A 21,483-nucleotide genomic window follows, 5' to 3' on the forward strand; every position below is an offset into this window, starting at 1 on the left:
ACCCAGGGGCTTTCTACCTCCGGGCTATACTCCCAGACCTACTTTATATTTTATTTGGAAACAGGGTCTAAGTTGCTGAGAGCCTCACTAAGTAGCTGAGGCTGGCCTTGAACCTGTGGGATCCTCCGGTCTCAGCCTCCCAAATCCTGGGATGACAAGTGTGCGCCACCACGCCCAGCTCTTTATTTTGAAACAGGGTCTCACTGAGTTGCAGAGGGCCTCACTAAGTAGCTGAAGCTGTCCTCCAACCTAGATCCTCCTGTCTCAGCCTCCCAAATGCTGGGATTACAAATGTGCGGTACCACACCCGGCTTCTCACAGCTCTCTAATGCTTTCCTTTAAGTTGCCATGTTCCCATTGAGGAGTTTTGCTTTCTCATGGGAAACAAGGAGGCAGTACTTAGTAAGAGTTTGTTTTCTGTGTGTGCAGCAGGGCCCTGGGTATAACTCAGTGGTAGAGCGCTTTCTTAGTGTGTTTAAGGGGCAAGGTTCTATCTCCCGTACTGCCAAAAAAAAAGTACTATTTCAGCAGTTGTGGTGGCTTGCACTTCTAATCCCATTATTCCCTGGGGCTGAGATAGGAGGATCAAAGGTTCACACTCCTCCACAACCTAGTGAGACCCTGTTTCAAAATAAAGAATAAAAGCCGGGCATGGTGGAGCACTCTTGTAATCCCAGCATTCAGCATTCTGGAGACTGAGACAGGAGGATGACGGTTCGAGCTCTGCTCCTTAGTGAGACCCTCCACAGCTCAGTGAGACCCTGCCTCAAACTAAAGAATAAAAAACAGGGCTGGAGTTTTCATTCGGAGGTCAAATGCCCCTGGGTTCCATCCCCAGTACCACAAAAGTGAATAAAACAAAATGGGGACATTTTATGGTATGTGTATTATGTCTTGCACCCAAGTCATTCTAGGCCAGCATTCTACCCCCGAGCCACACCCTCAAGTCAAAGCTATGATTTCAGCCGGGCATGGTGGCACTTGCCTATAATCCCAGTACTTGGGAGGCTAAGACAGGAGGACCACAGGTCAAGAACAGCCCAGCAACCTAGGAAGACCCTGTTTCCAAACAGGGCTGGGGGCACATAAAAATAAAGAGGGCCTACGGGATTGGGAGTGCTTATAGATCTGAGGCTCAATGCCCTGAAGTGTACACACACACACACACACACACACACACACACACACTCACTCACTCTCACACTTCTGCTGTTTTAAAATAAGAAGCAGGGCATGGTGGTGAATGCCTGTAGAGGATTGTAGGATTCAAAACAGCCTCAGCAATATAAGGAGACTCAGCAACCTAGGGAGACCCTATTTCAAAAACAAAAAATAGGCCGGGTGTAAAATCCTGTAATTAGGAGGCCGAAGCAAGAGGCTTGCAAGTTTGGAGTCAGCCTCAGCAATTTAGCAAGACCCTGTTCCAAATAAAAGATAACTGGCCTGGGGGTGTAGCAGAAGTTTGAATGCCCATGGGTTCAATTCCCAGAACCACACACACGTAAAAAGATCTTAAAGACGGACTTGGTGACCCACGCTTGTAATCTCAGCATTCCCAGTTTGTAATTCCAGTATTCCCAGCATTCGGGAGGCGGTTCCAGACAGCCTCAGCTACTTAGTGAGGCCCTCTGTAACTTAGTGAGACCCTGTTTGAAAATAAATAAAAAAAAAAACGGCAGAGGGTGTAGCTTGGAGTTCAAATGCTCCTGGGTTCCATCCCCAGGACCGCAAAAAGTTTTTTTTAAAAGGGGGCTTGGGGGTGTAGTTTGGAGGTAGAATGCCCCTGGGTGCAATCCCTGATGTTATAAAAAAAATGTGAGAAGCTGGCGTGGTGGCTCAAGCTTGAAGGCAGGAGGATGTCAGATGTGTGGTCAGCCTCTGCTACTTAGTAAGGCCATCCGTAAATAAAGGAGACCTTTTTTTTGTGTGTGTGTGTGGGTCTGGGGATGGAACCCAGGGGCATTTAACTTCCAAGCTACAGCCCCTGCCCTGTTTTTTAATTATTTTCAAACAGGGTCTCACTAAGTTGCCGAGGGCCTCACTAAGTAGCTGAGGCTATCAGCGAACCACGATCCTCCTGTCTCAGCTCCCAAATGCTGGCATTACAAGCGTGCGCCACCACGCCCAGCTAGGAGATCTTGTTTTAAAATGAAGAACATAGCTGGCCAGTGGCGCATGCTTGTAATCCCTGCCCTTGGGAGGCGGAGACAGGAGGATCGCACTGGTTCCGAGCCAGCCTCCCTGGCTTAAGAGACCCTGTTTCCAAATAAAAAATATAAAATAGGTCTGGGAGTGTAGCCCGGAGATAGAAGGGCTTCCAGGAACCCCAGTACCACAAAATAAAATAAAATAAAGAACATAAAACAGAGCTGGGATGTAGCTCAGAGGTAGAAGGCCCCTGGGTTCTATCCCCAGTACTGCAGAGAAAAAGAATAAAAAATAGGGCAGGGGGGTAGAGCCTGGAGGTAGAATGCCCTTGGGTGTAATTCCCAGCACAAAAAATAAACACAATATCTTCAGCGTTGCTGGGCAGCCGGGAAGACTGTAAGACAACATTCCTATTCCCTAGAACCTTAAAAACAGAAGAACCAGTGAATTTAGGGCGCCCCTGTGGAGGGGCCTCCAGGTGAGGTCCCAGAGGGAGGGCTGCCACTTTGCCCTGGGCAGAGGGTGGCCTCTTGGACAGCGGGGCCTCTGTGGGAGGAAGTGGAGACACCACAGCTGTCCACACTCGGAAATGTCCAGCTCCCTCCCGGGTTTGCGCAACTAAACTGACAGAAGCGGTGTGGGGTGGCGTCTGTGCTCACACTGCCCTAGGGTTGGGGAGCGGGCCTGGGGTGGGGGTTTCTAGCCCAAGGCCCTTCTGGCAGGAAGGGCTCCCGTGGCATCGGGGCTGCCTGCGGGGCAGTGGCACGGGTAGAGCCTGAGAGGGCCGCTGGGTGGCCTTCCCCAGGTGACTCATTAGGCGGTGGGTGGCGTGGAGAGCCCCCGCGGTGACTGTCCTGACCAGGGTGTGGGAGCCTGGTGGGCGCAGTGAGCTGCGGGGAGGGGCGAGTGAGCAGCCGCCGCCGTGACTCAGAGGGTATTTTCTGCCGCTGACCTCGAGGATGAGTGTCCTGCTTAATCCACCCTCCCGCAGCCCCCGGGGAGCAGCTTCAGCCTTGACTCTGCCCGTGTGGGCAGAGGACTCACGCTCACAGGAAAGGGTATTAGACAAAAACTGCCGTTCTATATTTGGCATCAGGATGCTTCTGAGCTCTAGGCTCTCCAGTTGCGAGTCACCCGCTTACTTCACTCCTGGCGTTTAATGCGAGCTGGAGGAGGTGACGCGAGCTGGGGGCAGGCTATGGAGGCACCGGGAGACCCCTGAGCCCCTCTGCTTCCAAGCTAGGTCCCTTTGCTTTTTTCTTTTCTTTTTTTGCTATACTGGAAATGGACCCAGGGGCATTGTACCTCTGAGCTATACCTCTTCTTTAGTCTTTTTATTGTTTATTTTTGGTGGTACTGGGGGTGGAACCCAGGGGCTTTCTACTTGCAGACTGTACTCCCAGACCTGTTTTATATTTTGTTTGGAAAGAGGGTCTCACTAAGTTGCTGAGAGCCTCACTAAGTAGCTGAGGCTGGCTTCGAACCTGTGCGATCCTCCTGTCTCAGCCTCCCAAACGCTGGGATTCCAAGTGTGCGCCACCATGCCTGGCCGAGTCTTTTTATTTTTTTATTTTTATTTTTATTTATTTATTTTTTTGGTGGTACTGGGGGTGGAACCCAGAGGCTTTCTACCTCCGGGCTGTACTCCCAGACCTTTTTTATATTTTATGTGGAAACAGGGTCTCACTAAGTTGCTGAGAGCCTCATTAAGTAGCTGAGGCTGGCTTCGAACCTGTGTGATCCTCCTGTCTCAGCCTCCCAAGCGCGGGGATTACAAGCGTGCGCCACCACACCTGGCTCTTTATTTTGAAACAGGGTGTGAGTTGTGGAGAGCCTCACAAGTTGCTGAGTCTGGCTGGGAACCTGCGATCCTCCTGTCCTTTTTATTTTTTTCCGGGTCTGGGGACGGAACCCAGGGGCATTTGACCTCTGAGCTATACCGCCTGCCCTGTTTTTTATTCTTTAGTTTGAAACTGGGTCTCACTGAGTTGCAGAGGGCCTCACTAAGTAGCTGAGGCTGTCCACAAACTGTGATCCTCCAGTCTCAGCCTCCCGAATGCTGGGATGACAAGCGTGCGCCCCACGCCCGGCTGACCCTCCTGTCTTAACCTCCTAAGTACTGAGATTATAAGCCTGTGCTGCCACACCAGACTTACTTTGTGTTTTGAAACAGGGTTTTTCTAGTTTGCTGAGATTGTCCTTGAAAGTTCAATTCTCCTGTCAGCTCAGCCTCCCAAGTTCTAGAATTACAGACATGCACCACCATACCTGGCTAAACTTTTTATTTGGGATAATTGTAGTTTCATGCATGGATAATCATAAGAAAAACTAGCCAGGTGTGGTGGAACAACCTTGTACTCCCAGCATTTGGGAGGTTTAGACCTCAGAATCGCGGTTCGTGGCCAGCTTCAACTACTTAGTGAGACTCTCTGCAACTTAGACCCTGTTTCAAAAATACAGACCCGGGCGTGGTGGCACACGTTTGTAATCCCAGGTAATCCCAGCGCTTGGGAGGCTAAAACAGGAGGATCATGCAGGTTCGAAGTCAGCCTCGGCTACTTAGGCTCTCAGCAGCTTAGTGAGACCCTGTTTCCAAATAAAATGTAAAATAGGTCTGGGAGTATAGCCTGGAGTGAGAAAAGCCCTTGGGTTTCACTCCAGTACCACAATAAATAAATAAATAAATAAACAAACACAAACGAGCCTAGCATGGTAGTGCAAGGTTGTAATCCCAGCATTTGGGAGGCTGAGACTGGAGGATCGCAGTTCATCGAACAACCTCAGCTTTTCAAAATAAAGAATAAAAAATAGGGCAGAGGGTATAAGTCGGAGGTCGGATGCTCCTGGGTTCTATCCCCAGACCCGCAAAAACAACAACAACAACAACAACAAAGAAGAGCGATGGTGTAGAAAGCTCAGGGGTAGAAAGCCCCCCGGGTTCCATCCCTAGTAACAGGAAAAAAGAGAGAGAGGGAAAACTAACACTAGGCGCAGTGGCACACACCTGTCATGCCAGTTGTTGAGGAGGCTGAGGCAGGAGGATCACACGTTGGAGGCCAGCCTGGGTAACTTAGTTGAGACGCTGTCTCAAAATAAGATAAAAGGCAGGCATGGTGGTACACATTTGTAATCCCAGTACTTGGGAGGCTGAGACAGGAGGATCCCAGTTAGTGGACAGCTTCAGTTACTTTAGTGAGCCTCTCTGCAACTTAGTGAGACCCTGTTTCAGAATAAAGACTAAAGCCAGGCGTGGTGGCTCAGGCTTGTAATCCCAGCTGAGATAGGAGGATCACAGTTGGTGAACAGCCTCAGTTACAGCCTCAGTGAGGCCCTTTGCAACTCTGAGGAGTATAGCTCAGAGGTAGAATGCCCCTTGGTTCCATCCCCAGTACTGCAAAAAAAAAAAAAAAAAAAAGACTAAAAATATGGTTGGGAATGTAGCTCAGAGGTAGAGTGCCTCTCACTTTCATTCCCATTACTGTACTGGAAAAAATATATATATACATACATATACATACATACATATACACACACACATATATATATATGGGGGGGGAGTGAGTGCCGGACCTATAATCTCCATACTTGGGTAGCTGAGACAGGAGGATTGCAATTTCGCAGCCAGCCTCAGCTACTTAGGCCCTCCACAACTTAGACCCTGCTTCCAAATAAAGAACAAAAAAAAAAATGAGAGCTGGGGTGTAGCTCAGAGGTAGAATACCTCTAGGTTTGCTCTCCAGTTACCCCCTCAAGAAATAAAAAGGGCCGGGAATGTTGGGTGTGGTGGAACATGCTTGTAATCCCATTTCTTGCGAGGCGGAGACTGGAAGATCTCAGGTTTGAGGACAGCGTCATCAGGTAGCGACCCTCAGCAACCTAGCAAGACCTTGTTTCACAATCAAAATGAAATTGGGCTGGCTGTGTAACTCGGAGGTAGAATGCCTCTGCGTTTAATCCAGAGTACCGTCACCACCAAAAAAGGGGGCTGGGGATTAGCCCAGTGGTAGAGTTCTCCAGATTCAGTCCCCGGTACCGGAAGAGCCCATGCTGCTCCTGTCCTCACACAGCGCAGTCCCAGCTGGGCGAGGACAGGCCTGTCGTGGTGGCGGTGTGGCTGGGACTGGGCAAGGCCAGGCCACAGCGCAGGCCCTCAGCTCAGGAGAGGCTAAGCCAGCTGTTCTCACTTGGCACATCTGCAGTTGTCAAGGCTGGCATGGAGGAAACGCCCTCGACAGCTGCTCAGCAGCCCACTAGGCCCGGACGACCCCGGACGACCCCGAGCCAGGAGTGTGGTGAGAAAGGCGCCGTGCCCTAGTGGCTCAACCCCCAGGGCGCAGGCGGGCCGCTCAGTGGGGTGCGGCTGGGCGAGCCCCCCGTCCTGTTGGTCACTGTTGGTCACGGAGCCCTGCTTTTGTTTTCTGGGGTTCTGAGGGACATGCCTGTCGGATAGGCGTGTGTCAGAACTTCCTTGGTGCTGGGAAGGTGGCCACCTTGCCTGCGCATTAGTGGTTTGTTAGGTCTGGTGTGGGTCCCTCTCCTCAAACACCTGGCCCGTGTGGCACGTGCCGTGTGTGGCTGAAGTGTGAGGACGCACGTTTGTCCTACCCCTAGAGGTCAGATAACTACAGCCTGGTGGTTCTGCCCACCCCAGGCACATTCGGTGAGGCCAGCGGGGCCCTCTAGTGTTCTGTGAGCAGGTCCTGCTGGAGAAGCTGCTGGGGGTGGGTGAACAGGCCCCGGGCAGGGCAGAGGGGAGCAGGCGGGCAGACGTGGCCTGAGCTGCACTTCAGTCCAGACTGCCATTGCTGCAAACCCCCTCCCTCTGTTTTTGTTTTGTTTTGTTTTTGGAGTGGTACTGGGGATAGAACCTGGGGCACTCTACCTCCCAACTACACCTTTAGCCCTACTTTATTCCTTTTTTTTTTTTTTGGTGGGTCTGTGGATGGAACCAAGGGGCATTTGACCTCTGAGGCACACCTCCTGCCCTGTTTTTTATTCTTTATTTTGAAACAGGGTCTCACTGAGTTGCGGAGGGCCTCACTAAGTAGCTGAGGCTGTCCAAGAACCATGATCCTCCAGTCTCAGCCTCCCAAATGCTGGGATATTTTATTTTTTTATTCTTGTATTTATATTTATTTATTTGCAGTACTGGGGATTGAAGCCAGGGACATTCTACCTCTGAGCTACACCCCCAACGTCCCCCTTTTAAGATCTTTTACTTTTTATTTTTTGTGGTTCTGGGAACCGAACCCAAGGGCATTCTACCTGTATGCTATGCTACACCCTCTGGTCAGTTTTATTTTTTATTTGGAGACAGGGCTAAGTTGCTGAGAGCCTGGTTAAATTGCTGAGGCTGATTCTGAACTTGCAACCCTCCTGTTTCAGCCTCCCAAGTATGGGATTACAGGCATGTACCTCCATGCCCAGCCTATTTTTTGCCTTTTTTTTTTTTTTTTTTTTTTTTTTTTTTTTTTTTGGTGGTACTGGGGTTCTACCTCCGGGCTACACTCCCAGACCTATTTTTATACTTTTTTTACTTGGAAACAGGGTCTCTTAAGCCAGCGCGTCTGGCTTTGAACCTGCGTGATCCTCCGGTCTCTGCCTCCTGAGCGCGGGGATTACAGGCCTGCACCACCACACACGGCTATTTTTTGCTTCTGAAACAGGGTCTCCCTAGGTTGTTGAGTTTCCTTACATTACTCAGGCTGTTTCAAATCCTACAGTCCTCTATAGGCATGCACCGCTATGCCCCACTTATTTTAAAATGACAGGGTGTGTGCTGGGGCGTGGCGATGCCAGTTTGTAATTCCAGCATTCTGGGAGGCTGAGACAGGAGGATCACACAGGTTGGGAGTATAGCCCAGAGGTAGAAAGCCTCTGGGTTCCATCCACAGTACCACAAAAAATAAAATAAAATAAAAGGGCTGGGGGTCTAAGTCTGTACTCAGCACAGTGCGCTCTGCTCTGCCGCATGTCAAGTCCCCTGTCTTCATGTGGCCTGTCCCTCGGGGTCTCCTGCACCCCACAGTGTGCAGCGTGTGCGAGGCCAAGTGGGACAGCGCAGATCGGGAGCCAGGCCCAGGGCTCGAGGGGCTGCTGTCCTGTTCCCGTGGGCCCGGGTCTCCCCTCAAGAGGCCACTTGGTGTCCACTCCTGCCCTGCAGGACTCCCGCCTCCAGCTTTCCTTCTTCCCCAGTCAGGACCCTGTGGCCCCTTTGTGCCCCCCTACAGCAACTCGGGTGGGCCTGGGGACTGACTCCTTGGCTGGCTCTCGCTCCCCCAAGGGGGAGCCTGGGCTCTGCAGGGCCCTGCCTGTGCTGTCTGTGGGCTTTCCTTGGGGTCATGGGAGTTGAGCATCTGCCCTGCACAGGCCGGAGCTGGTGCCTCTGGGCTGTGACACGCCACCTGGGTCTTGGGCTTTTGTGGTGACACCGTGTGATTGGCTGAGAGCCAGATGCATCATGGGTGTGAGAAAGTCTTATCATCCCCCTAATGGCCTGGAGGATTATTTGGAACCCTGTCATTTGTACTTTTCTGTCCCCTTTTGCAGTGTGATGTAATTTTGGGGGCTTTTTTGGTACTGAGGATTGAACCCAGAGGTTTTATAGCTTCAAGATACACTCCCTGCCTGATTTTATATCTCATTTGGACAGAGTCTCGGCCAGGTTGCTGAGGGCCTCCTTGCTAGGTTGCCAATGCTAGCTTTCAACCTGTGATCCTCCTATGTCCGCCTCCCAAGTACTGGATTACAAGCGTGTGCCACCACGCCCAATTGGAAGAGTAGTTCCTATCCCAGTGCAACACACAAGCGGTGACTGGGTGAACTAGGCTTTTTTTTATGCTTTTATTATATAGTCTCATCATAATGATCATAATGTACTTTGTAATGATGATAGTGACACACCTGCACAAACTTTTTTTTGTGTATTGGAGAATGAACCTGCTGGCATTCTAACTCTGAGCTACACCCCCCAGCCTATTTTCTTTTATTTTTATTTTTTTTATTTTTGTGGTACCAGGGATAGAACCTAGGGGCATTTTACTTCCAAGATACACTCCCCAGCCCTATTTTTCATTATTTTTTACTTTTGCAGTACAGGGGATGGAACCCAGAGACTTCTACCTTCGAGCTACACCCCCCGCCCTATTTTTTATTCTTTATTTTGAGACAGGGTCTCACTGAGTTGCAAAGGACCTCACTAAATAGCTGAGGCTGGTCCTGAACTGTGATCCTCCTGTCTCAGCCTCCCAAATACTGGGATTACAAGCGTGCGCCACCACGCCTGGCTTGAAAAGTTCCTTTGTGGAGGCTGAGATAGGAGGATCGCACAGGTTCGAAGCCAGCCTCAGCTACTTAGTGAGGCTCTCAGCAACTTAGTGAGGCCCTGTTTCCAAATAAAATAGAAAACGGGTCTGGGAGTACAGCTCAGAGGTAGAAAAGCTCCTGGGTTCCACCCCCAGTACCACAAATAAAAAAAAAAAAAGGAAGGAAAAATTTCTTTGTGTGTGTGCATGGTACCAGGGGTTGAAGCTAGGGCCGTCCTGTCCGCCTTGGCCTGGCGCCTCTGCGCCCCCAGCCAGCGCGCAGCCCTGCCCTGCCCACTTGTCAGGCTCGGGCGCTAGTTTGTCCTCTTCTGCGTGCCAGGTGCCCTGGGAGAGGCTGGGGGGCACCGGGATGGGTCTAGTCCAGGACTTGTAGGTCAGAACCCGCCCCCGAGGGTGTGGGGTGGGATCCCAAGGAGCGAGGCGTGGCGGCACCACCTGCAGTCCTAGTAGTTTAGCGGTGAGACGGGAGGATCACCATTCGGAGGGCAGCCTCGGCAAGTCGTAAGGTAGTGAGACTTGTCTCTAAATAAAAATAAAAATAGGGCTGGGGGTGTAGCTCAGAGGTAGAATGCTCTGGGTTCCATCCCAGTTTCTCACACACACACACACACACACACACACACACTAATCCCATGGGATAGAATGCGAGCCACGGCTGTAGATGTGTGAGTTTCCCAGTAGCCAGATTAAACAGTGAAAAGGAGGAGGTGAAGTGGACTTAGTAACGTGTCTATTTCATTCAGCCTGTATTATCTCACATGCACACATGTAATGCTAGCAGGACTCTGCATTCGCCGGGAGGCTGAGGGAGTGTGGTGGCCCATCTCCGTCTGTGTCAGCCCGTTTGGGGCAGCAGGGATGTCTAGCTCCTGGGTGTGGTGTGGCCAGATGGCCAGGGCTTCTGGAGGCCGCGGGGCTCGAGCGGAGCTGTGGACACAGGCAGGGATGTCTGGTGGCTGAGGCCGGGCTGATGGAGAGGGGACGTGGACACGAGTGTTGAGTCCCAGGAAGCAGGAGCAGGGTGGGCCTGGCAGGCCTGTGCCCCAGTGGTTCTCAGTTGCCCTGAGAGGTCTTTGCAAGGCCTCTTGATGGGCGGGCGTGGCTCTCGCAGTGGACGGTTCCATTGAGTGAGTGGGGGGCGCCGTTTGCTGTTGATCGAGTGGGGAGTGGTAAGTCAGAGGGTGGGAGGCTCTCTGGGGTCTCCACAGGGCTGTCCAGGGAGGTAGGCAGTGTGTGATGTGTGAGTTTCCTCTCTCCTTTTTTTCCTTTCTACCACTGAAATACATCCCTAGTCCTATTATTTATTCATTTCTTACTTTTTTGGTTCTGGGGATTGAACCTAGCAACATTCTACCTCCAGGCTATACTTCCAGGCCTTTAATTTTTATTTATTTATTTATTATTTTGTGTGTATGTTTGGGGGTGGAACCCAGGGGCATTCGACCTCCAAGCTATACCCCCTGCCCTATTTTTTATTCTTTATTTTGAAACCGGGTCTCACTGAGTTGCAGAGGGCCTCACTAAGTAGCTGAGGCTGTCCGCAAACCGTGATCCTCCTGTCTCAGCCTCCCAAGCACAGGGATTACAAGCGTGCACCACCATGCCCGGCTTTTTATATTTTATTTGGAAACAGGGTCTCAGTTGCTGAGGCTGGCTTCGAACCCATGAGATCCTCCTGTCTCAGCCCTCCAAGCACGGGGATTATAAGTGTGTGCCAGCACGCCCGGCTGTAATTCTTTATTTTGAAACAGGGTCTCACTGAGTTGCGGAGGGCCTCACTGAGTAGCTGAGGCTGTCTGCGAACCCTGATCCTCCGGTCTCAGCCTCCCCAGTGCGGGATGACGAGCCTGCACCGCCGCGCCCAGCCTGATTTCTTTGTTTTGAAACAGTAATCTCCTGCTGGGCTGCTGAGAGTTTCACTAAGTTGTCGAGGTCGTGGAACCCCTCCTCCTTGTCTCAGCCTCTCAGGTACTGGGGTCACAGATGCGCACTGCCTCCTCCGGCTTCCTCCTCCCTCCAAGCACACCTTTAGCCCTGTCTTCCCTTTATTTTGAATCAGAGTCCCGCTCAGTTGCTGAGGCTGGCAATGAAGCTGTGACCGTCCTGCCTCAGCTTTCTAAATACTGGGGTTACTAGGGCGCACCCCGGCCCTGGCTCTACTTGTCATTACCATGCGGAGCTTCCTTAGGTGTGAATGGCGGTCTTGTGCCTGATCTCTAAGGTGACTGACTCCAGTGCTGGCCTCGGGAGAGGCTCCAGAAGAGTGTCCGAGAGTTGCTGGTGTCGGGTGGGAAGACAGCTTCGGGCATGCTGTTCTTTGGGCTTTGAGCCGCCTGGGCACGTGTGCTGGCCACTGGATGTGACGTGTGTCCCTCTAGGGAGGAGGAGGACACGGAGGCCTGTGGGCTCGGCTACTCTTCAGCCAGCCAGCCACATTTTAGGCTTACCTGGAGGTGGAGATGCAGTCAGGCTTTAGCTCCAGCTGCCAGGGGCCCGGGGAGGAATAGGGCCAGCACCCAGGAGTAGCACAGGGCGCTGGCTGCCTGGGGTGGGACCTGGCGGGCCTTTCCGGGTGGGCTTGGCAGGTGAACGTCAGCTGGCTGTCACCAGTGTGGCTCCCCCGGAGCGGCTGCTCCGCAGCTGTGGCCTCACCAGGCCCAGGGCCGCCCAGCGCTCAGATGCTGCCGCTTTCTTTTTCAGGACAAACATCACGATGCTGCTCATGAGATCATCGAGACTATCCGGTGAGTCCTGGGGTGGGCGGCCGTCCTGGTGATCGCAGGCCTGAGAGGCGCGGGCTCTTGGCAGGGCACTGAGAAGGCGCGGACGCCGGGGTCTGCTCAGCGGCGCGCACTTGCCGTCCTGCCGTCCTTTCTCAGTCCCTTCTTGGGGTCCACAGCACTTGTCTCCCCAGTGCTGAGGATGGAGCCCAGAGTCTTGTCATGCCACGCAAGTGTTCTACCATTGATCTGAGTACACCCGTGTGTGTGTGTGTGTGTGTGTGTGTGTGTGTGTGTGTGTGTGTGTGTTGATCCTAGGGATTTAACCCAGGGCAGTCTACCACACAGCAGTATCCCAGCTTTTTTTTTTTTTTTTTTGCGGTACTGGGGATGAAACCCAAAGCTTTCTGCCTCTTTCTGCCTCCGAGCTACACCCCAGCCCTGTTTTTTATTCTCACTGAATTGCAAAGGGCCTCGCGATGTAGCTGAGGCTTTCCAGGAAACGCGATCTTCCTGTCTCAGCCTCCCAAAGGCTGGGATTACAAGCGTGCGCCTCCACGCCTGGCTCCTATTTCATGTTTCTATTTTGAAACAGGATCTTGCTAGGTTGCTGAGAATCTTGTTTATTGCTGCGGCTGGTCTCAAACTGCAAAGCCGTCTCGGCCTCCCAAATACTGAGGTTACAGCCACACCACGGCACTCAGTTGCATTTTTGCCCCCCCCCTTTTTTTTGTGGTACTGGGATGGAACCCAGGGGCATTTTACTTCTGGGCTACACCTCCAGACTTATTTTTTACTTAGAAACATTCTCGCTAAGTTGCTGAGAGCCTCACTAAGATGCTGACGCTGGCTTCGAACCTGTAATTCTTGTCTGTCTCCCAGGTACTGAGATATTACAGGTGTGTGCCACCATTCCCGGCATGTTTCTGCCTTTCTTCCTTTCTTTCTCTCTCTCTCTCTTTCCTTTTTTTTTTTTTTTTTTTTTTTTTGTGGTACTGGGGGTGGAACCTAGGGGCTTTTCTACCTCTGGGCTATACTCCCAGACCTATTTTATACTTTATTTGGAAACAGGGTCTCACTAAGTTGCTGAGAGCCTCCCTAAGTAGCTGAGGCTGGCTTTGAACTTGTGGGATCCTCCCCTCTCAGCCTCCCCAGCGCGGGGATTACAAGTGTGCGCCACCACACCGGGCTATGTTTCTGCCCTTTTTTTCTTTTGTTGGTGGTGGTACTGGGGATGGAACCAGGAGCCTTCTACCTCCAGGCTACCCTCCCAGACCTATTTTATATTTTTATAAACAGGGTCTCTTAAGCCAGCAAGGCTGGCTTCGAACCTGTGCGATCCTCCTGTCCCAGCCTCCCCAGCGCGGGGATTACAAGTGTGCGCCACCGCGCCCGGCTTGTTTCTGCCTTTCTACGCACCCTCTTCCTCAACCCCCACTCTTTGGATCTGGGGCGGGCTAGTTCTGTCCCTGGGGGCTGCCCTTCAGCCCAGCGTGTCCCAACAAACTTTACTGCACTTGCTCTACAGGTGCAGGGAGAGTGTGTGGCTTCCTGTGCCTACAGTCTGCTCTCTGTCACAGCCTCCTCCTTCTGGAGGCTCCCAGAAATGAGGGACACGGACGGATTATCGGGAGATAAGCTCTAACAGACTTTCTGACACCAATGACCTGGAGTCATACGCCAAATACTCTTTAAGAAGGGGGAGATGGTGGGGTGTACCTTCTTGGGGAAGAAGAGGGGCTCAGGCAACTCTAGCAGAAGTGTCCATTTATGGAGAATGATGGGTCTGAGAGACAGAAATGAACTTGGACAGTTCCCTTTGGACTTGGCGTGGGCCTAGAGACAAGCAAGGGCTTGTGCCCAAGCCCGTCTGCACGTGGCCGCAGCCCCATCTTTTCATGTGTGACAGGTAGATTTGGGGAACAGGGGAAGACGCCTGTGGATCTTGTCTTAAGCTGGGTAAGAAGTTGGAACTTTTTGTTTTGGTACTGGGGATTGAACCCAGAGGCATTGTTCCTCAAAATTATACCCCCAGCCTAATTGTATCTGTTATTTGGAAACAGGGTCTCACTCAATTGCGGAAGGATTTTCTAAGTTACTGGGACTGGCCTCGAACCTGCGATCCTCCTGTCTCAGCCTCCCAAGTACTGAGATTACAAGTGTGGGCCACCACACCTGGCTTAGGAGTTGAGACCCTGACGCTAAGCGGTGGCTGAGGCCTGAAAGTGGCTGAGAGGCCCAGTCTTGGGGCATTATGTGCTACACGGCCAGGATCTCTCTATAAAATGACTGGCTTGGTCACACCTTGGGTGTGTGGGACTGGTTCTCTTGTCCATCATTTCGTTGGATTCTCAAAGCGTTCCCAGAGGCAGAAGAAGGAGGCTCTTTTTTGAGGGGGTCAGTTGTGGGGATGGAACCCAGGGCCTTGCTCGTATTAGGCAAGTGCTGTGCCACTGAGCCACATCGCTTGCCCCAGAAATCATTCATTTCTTATGTCATGATACTGGACTCTTCCACCACTGAGCTACACACCCAGCCCAGTTTTTCTTTATTTTGGTACAGGGTCTCACTGTACCAAAGGGCCTCACTAAGTAGCTGAGGCTGTCTGCGAACCATGATCCTCCTGTCTCAGCCTCCTGAGTGCTAGGATTATAAGCGTGCACCACCACACCCAGCCTCTCAAATACTGGGGTGGTAGCTGTGCACCACTACTAATGACTAAGTGTGTGTGTGTGTGTGTGTGTGTGTGTGTGTGTGTGTGTGTGTTACTGGGGATTGAGCCCAGGGCCACTGTACCTCTGAATGAGCCTGTCTTAAGGCAGATAAACATTGGTGATGGAGCCCAGGGCCTGGTGTGGCAGGCCAGGAGGCAAGCCGTGTGAGTTTGAACAGGTGTCCCTTGGGTGTGAAGGGCTCGGGCTGTGGAGAGGTGCAGCCGCTGCTCAGCAGAGGGCTCTGTGGGGCATGTGGGCTGAGCAGACGATGGGTCCTCTCATCCGCAGCCGGTCTCCTGTGACTCATTGCATGTGTTCCTGGGAACCCACGGCGCTCCACCCCCGAGTTTCCTGTGCGTTCCTGGGAACCCACGGCAGAGCAGTGTCCGGGAGGCGGCTTTGCTTCTGAGAGAGAAGCAAGTAGCTGAGCCAGTCCCACCTTCCCGGGCCTTCGTCCCGAGGTGTTCGTCCCGAGGTGTTCGTCCCGAGGAGGTGTTCGCGTCCCGTGCACTTTCTGCAGCAGGAGGATGCATCTACCCTGTGCTGCTGCTTTATTTATTCTGGAATAAGCTCCACCTCTTGAGGGTAGATTGCTGATTTCAGTTTACTGAGACTGTTGAACTTTCTTTTATGTGGTACTGGGGATTGACCTCAGGACATTCTACCTTTGAGCTACACTCCCAGACCTGTTTTATATTTTATTTGGAAACACGCACGCTTGTGATCCCAGTATTCAGGGGGCTAGGACCGGAGGATCGTGGTTCGCGGACAACCTCAGCTACATAGTGAGGCCCTCTGTAACTTAGTGAGACCCTGTTTCAAAATAAAGAATAAAAAGCCAGGCGTGGTTACTTACACATGCTTGTAATCCCAGTATTTGGGAGGCTGAAACAGGAGGATCCTGCGGGTTTGAAGCCAGACTCAGCTGCTTAGTGAGGCTCTTGGCAACCTAGTGAGACCCTGTTTCCAAATAAAATATAGGTCTGGGAGTGTAGCCAGGAGGTAAGAAAGGCCCTGGGTTCTAGCCCCAGAACTGGGAAAAAAAAAAAAAAAAGCTGGGCGTGGTGGCGCTCACTTGTAATCCCAGCATTCGGGAAGCTGAGACCGGAGTATCATAGGTTCGCGGACAACCTCTGCTACTTAGTGAGGCCTTCCGCAACTCAGTGAGACCCTGTTTCAAAATTAAGAATAAAAAATTGGGCAGGGGGTGTAGCTCAGAGGTCGAATGCCTCTGGGTTCCATCCTTAGACCCTCCAAAAAAAAAAAAAGGAATAAAAAATTGGGCAGGGGTTGTAGTTTGGAGGTCAAATGCCCCTGGGTTTCATCCCCAGACCTGCAAATAAATAAATAAATAAATAAATAAATAAATAAATAAATAAATAAATAAACAGACAGACAGACAGACAGACAGACAAATAAATATATCAGTCTGGGAGTGTAGCTCAGAGGTAGAATGCCCCTGCATCTATTCTCCAGGACTACAAAATTTAAAAATCTACGTTTTTTAGTTTGTATTGTAATGTGAATTTGTTTAACTCTGAAGCCACATAAAATCTGTGTTATTCACACCTGCATCATAAACTTACCACATTTGTTAAAAAATAACACCTTAGCCAGGTGTGGTGGTGCACACCTACACTGCTAGTGCTTTGGAGGCTGAGAAGGAGGATCAGTTTTGTGGCCAGGTGCAGCAACTTAGAATGGCTCTCTGCAACTTAATGAGACTATTTCAAAACTAAAAATAAAATAAAATAGGTCTAGGGGTGTGGCTGGGAGACAGAATGACCCTGGTTCAATCCCTAGCAACACGCATGCACGCACGCACGTCTGAAAAATAGCATTCATTGCTGTCCCTGCTTGTATTTCAGATGGGTCTGTGAAGAAATCCCAGATCTCAAGCTGGCCATGGAAAATTACGTTTTAATTGACTACGATACCAAAAGGTAAGCAGCCTCTGCCTGACTGCTCGCCCTGAGGACAGGCGCAGCATGTGCGGGACACAGCCCAGTAGGGCCTCTCAGATGGCACGCGCTGATGGGAAGGGCTCTTGTAGGGCTGGCTGTGGCTCCACGAGTTATTTTGGTAGGAAGTGTTTATCAAGTGTTGGCAAAGGCTGGAGGCCACCAGGGTGAGGACATAATTGGAAAGTCCACAGTGGCAGAAACTTGAATTAGTTATGTGGAATAGCCCGAGTTAGCAGTGCCTGTTTTATAGCCAGTGACTTTTTAATAGTCTCTGCACTGGCCCAGTACAGCCTCAGGCTTGCCCAGCTCTGCTGACCTCTCAGCTGGGCAGGATCAGTCACCCTGACTTGGCCTATGGCTGCTGCTACCACGCTCTCCCAGAAAGTGGGTGGGGAGGGCGAGGCGTTTCTGGAATGCCTGCCTGGAATAGTTTTGGTGGTTTTTTTTTTTTTTTTTTTTTTTTTTTTTTTTTTTTTTTGAGAAAGATAGACTGCCCAGCTTCAAGCCTGCTTCAGCTCTGGGGAGGCCTGAAGGCCAGAGCAGTCTCCCTTCCAGGAGCCTCCATGGCCCGCTCTGGACCGAGGAGCAAGCCTGGAGTACCCCTGCGCCCCGCCCGGGGCTCAGCAGGCCGAGCCTCAGGTCCTCTGCTGATCCTTGGCGCTCAGCCGCTCCCATGGCACGATCAGGAAAGGAACGGAGTCCTGGTCACTCGCGCAGAGCAGCATGGCCACAGGGTCAGGTGGCTTGCAGGGCTCCTTCTGTGCTGACCTGGTGCCACCCCACTGTACTAGGGGCCTTCCCCCACCCCGCGTCGGACTCGGCTTGGCCAGGACGGCTCACAGAACTCAGGAAGTACCGGTTGGGTTTGCTGGTCTGTACCTTTTGTAGGATGTGATAAAGGTGCAGGGGACAGCCAGGGCCAAGTGCCAAAGGCCAGGGCCAAAAGGGCAGAAGCCAGGAGCTTCTTTCCTGGGGGCGGGGCGCAGCTCCCTCCCCACTCCCATGGCTCACACCCAGCAACTCTCTGAACTTTGTACACTTCAGAGATTTGTCTGGAGGCTTCATCCTCAAGGCTGGATTGTTAACTCTGGGCCCACCCCCCCCAGGGTGGGCATGGTATGGAGCCCACCTGGAGTCCCCATTCAGAACCTGGTACTCACTTGTAATCCAAGTACATGGGAGGCTGAGACAGGAGATTGCAGGTTTGTGGCCAGCCTCAGTAACTTGTTAGGCCCTCCACAACTTAGACCCTGTTTCAAAATAAAGAATAAAATAGCTCTGGGGATGTAGCTCAGAGGTAAAATGCCCCTGGCTTCAATCCCCAGTACCTCAAAAAACAAACAGAACAGAACCTGGAGCTGGGTGTGGTGGCACACACTTGTAATCCCAGTACTTGGGGGGTTGAGACAGGAGGATAGAAGGTTTGAGGACAGCCTTAATAATGTAGTGAGATGCTCAACAACCGAGAGAAACCCTGTTTCAAACTAAGAAATAAAATAGGGCTGGGGTGTGGCTCTGAGGAAGAACTTCCCTGGGTTCATTCCTCAATACCAAAAAAAAAAAAAAAATAAATCAGCTGGGTGTAGTGGTATATGCCTATAATCCCAATACTTGAGAGGCTGAGACTTTAGGATTGCAGGTTCGAGACCAGCTTCAGTAACTTGGTGAGACTGCGCAACCTAGTGAGATTCTGTTTCAGAAACAAAAAAGGAGCTGCGCATGGTAGCCCATCCCATGTTCTAATCCCAAGCATTTGGGAGGCTGAGACAGGAGGATCAGGGTTCATAGACAGCCTCAGCTACTTAGGCCCGCCGCAACTTAGTGAGACTCTGTTTCAAGATAAAGAATAAAAAATAGGGCTGGGGGTGTAGCTCAGAGATTGAATGTCCCTGGTTTCCATCCCCAGTGCTGCAAAAAAAAAAAAAAAAAAAAAAAGAGCTGAGGATATAACTGGGAGGTAGAATGCCCTAGGGTTCAATCCCCTTACTACAGAAAAGAACAACAAAAAACAAAGAGCTTTTTCCCAGAGACTTGCAGCGCCACCTGCCAGACAGGGCAGAGATAAGGGGCTTATTTTGCTTCGCCACAGACTGGCCCCTGGTGTCTGCTCTGACCCCCTTAGTCCTGTCTGTTGAGCAGCTTCACACGTGTGTACTGATGTGACTGGCCTGAGACCACACATTTAAAGACACTTGGAGCTGTGCTTGGCACCTGGAATCCCAGTACTTGGGAGGCTGAGACAGGCTTGAAGGTTCAAGGACAACCTCAGCAAGTAGTGAAACTTGCCAACTTAGCAAGACCCTGTTTCAGAATAAAATTAAAATAGGGCTAGAGGGGTAGCTGGAAGATGGAATGCCCCTGGGTTCCATCCTCAGTATTACACACTCAAAAAAGACACCGTGGTCCACAGCACACTGGCATGTAGGCAGTGTTCTTTCCCTCATGGGTTTTTTTTCCCCTGTGGTACTGGGGGTGGAACCCAGAGGCATTTACCTCTTAGCTATACCCCAGCCCTACTTTAATCTTTATTTTTGAAACAAGGCCTCACTAAGTTGTAGAGTGGCTCCCTAAATAGCTGAAGCTGGCCATGAGCCATGATCCTCTTGTCTCAGCTTCCCAGGTACTGGGATTACAAGCGTGCGCCACCACGCCTGGTTCTCCCATGTTTGCTCCACTTAGAAAGGCTGCCGGATGTTGGAAGCAGACAGGGGAGCGGAGGCCGGCCTGCCTGAGGACCGCGTGACGTGCGGTCAGCCCCAGAGGAGCTGGCAAAACGAGGTGGCCAGAGGGCGGAGCCTTGGCACCTCTGGCCTGGGGCAGAGTCCTGTGCGCAGAGCATGGAGACAGCCCCTGTTTCTGCGGACTTCTGCCCTTAACATCCTTCAGGGAAAAGTCTCTTCCAGGCTCTCCCAAGGGTTTGGGTATCCTCCAGTTGTCAAACTTGAAGACAAGATGTAAAAGTTGGAATATGAGAAAATAAAAGTGCATCGCTGGCCATGGTGGCGCATGCCTGTAATTCCAGTATTTGAAAGGCTGAGACAGGAGGATCTCAGGTCCTAAGCCAGCCTCAGCAGCTAAGGCGCACATGGACTTGGTGAGACCCTGTTTCCAAATAAAATACAAAGCAGGAAGCCGGGCGTGGGGATGCACACTTGTGATGAAAGTCTCACTACTTGCTGATACTGTCCTCCAGCCTGTCATCCTCCTGTCTCAGCCTCCCAAGTACTGGGATTATAGGTATGCGCCACCAAGCTGGGTTTGTTTGTTTGTTTATTTGTTGTGGTACTGGGGGTGGAACCCAGGGGTATACTCCCAGAGCTGTTTTATATTTTATTTGGAAATAGGCTCTTAATAAGTTGCTGAGAGCCTCACTAAGTAGCTGAGGCTGGCTCTGAACCTGCGCGATCCTCCTGTCTCAGCCTCCCAAGCGCTGGGGTTACAAATATGTGCCACAATGCCCAGCTCAAGCTGGGTTTATTTTTATTTTTATTTTTATTTGTGGTACTGGGTATTGAACTCAGAGACATTCTACCTCTGAACTATACCCCGAGCCCTATATTTTATCCTTTATTTATTTATTTATTTATTTTTGCGGGTCTGGGGATGGAACCCAGGGGTATTTGACCTCTGAGCTACACCCCCTGCCCTATTTTTTATTCTTTATTTTGAAACAGGGTCTCACTGAGTTGCAAAGGGCCTTACTAAGTAGCCAAGGCTGTCCACGAACTGGGATCCTCTGGTCTCAGCCTCCCGAATGCTGGGATTACAAGTGTGCGCCACCACGCCCGGCTTTTTTATCCTTTATTTTGAAACAGGGTTCCACTAAGTTGTATAAGGCTTCTCTGAGCAGTTGAGGCTGGTCTCGAATCCTCCATCCCTGTCTCAGCCTCCCAAACACTGGGATTATAAGTGTGTGCCACCATGTCTGGCTCTACTTTTCATTCTGTTTGTTTCTTTATTTGTTTTCTATTATTATTATTATTATTATTATTATTATATTATTATTATTATTTTCTGTACTGGGTACTGAACCCAGGGGCATTCTACCTCTGAGCTACACCCCCAGCCTCATTTTTTTATTCTTTTTTTTTATTTTTTTTTTTGGTGTGTGTGTGTGTTTGGGGGTGGGTGGGTCTGGGGTTGGAACCCAGGGGCGTTCGACCTCCGAGCTATACCCTCTGTCCTATTTTTTATTCTTTAATTTGCAACAGGGTCTCACTAAGTTGCAGAGGGCCTCACTAAGTAGCTGAGGCTGTCCATGAACCGCAATCCTCCAGTCTCAGCCTCCTGAATGCTAGGATTACAAGCATGCACCAATAGGCTGGCTCCGATTTTTTATTCTTTATTTTGAAACAGGGTCTCACAGAGTTGCAAAGGGCCTCACTAAGGAGCTGAGGCAGTCTGCAAACCATGATCCTCCTGTTTTGGCTTCCTGAATGCTGGGATTACAATCGTGAGCCACCATGCCTGGCTTATTTTATTTATTTATTTATTTATTTATTTATTTATTTATTTATTGCAGTACTGGGGATGAAACCCAGGGACTTTGTACCTCAGAACTACACCCCCAGCCCTATCTTTTAGTCTTTTTTTTTTTTTTTTTTTTTTTTTA

At 50.9% G+C, this 21,483-nt stretch overlaps 1 protein-coding gene across 1 annotated transcript in view; it reads left to right on the plus strand.

Moving 5' to 3' along the window:
- DOT1L (DOT1 like histone lysine methyltransferase) overlaps window positions 1–21,483 on the plus strand; it is a gene marked incomplete at both ends in the record, with an annotated part of 60,901 nt that overhangs the window by 1,827 nt on the left and 37,591 nt on the right. Inside the window, 2 exons of the mRNA XM_080713577.1 lie at window positions 12,174–12,217; window positions 16,776–16,850. Of these exons, the coding sequence (XP_080569703.1) occupies window positions 12,174–12,217; window positions 16,776–16,850 (119 nt within the window). The remainder of the gene's footprint in view (window positions 1–12,173; window positions 12,218–16,775; window positions 16,851–21,483) is intronic.

Source organism: Muscardinus avellanarius, assembly GCF_963383645.1.
Source record: "Muscardinus avellanarius genome assembly, chromosome: 16".
NCBI lineage: Eukaryota > Metazoa > Chordata > Mammalia > Rodentia > Gliridae > Muscardinus > Muscardinus avellanarius.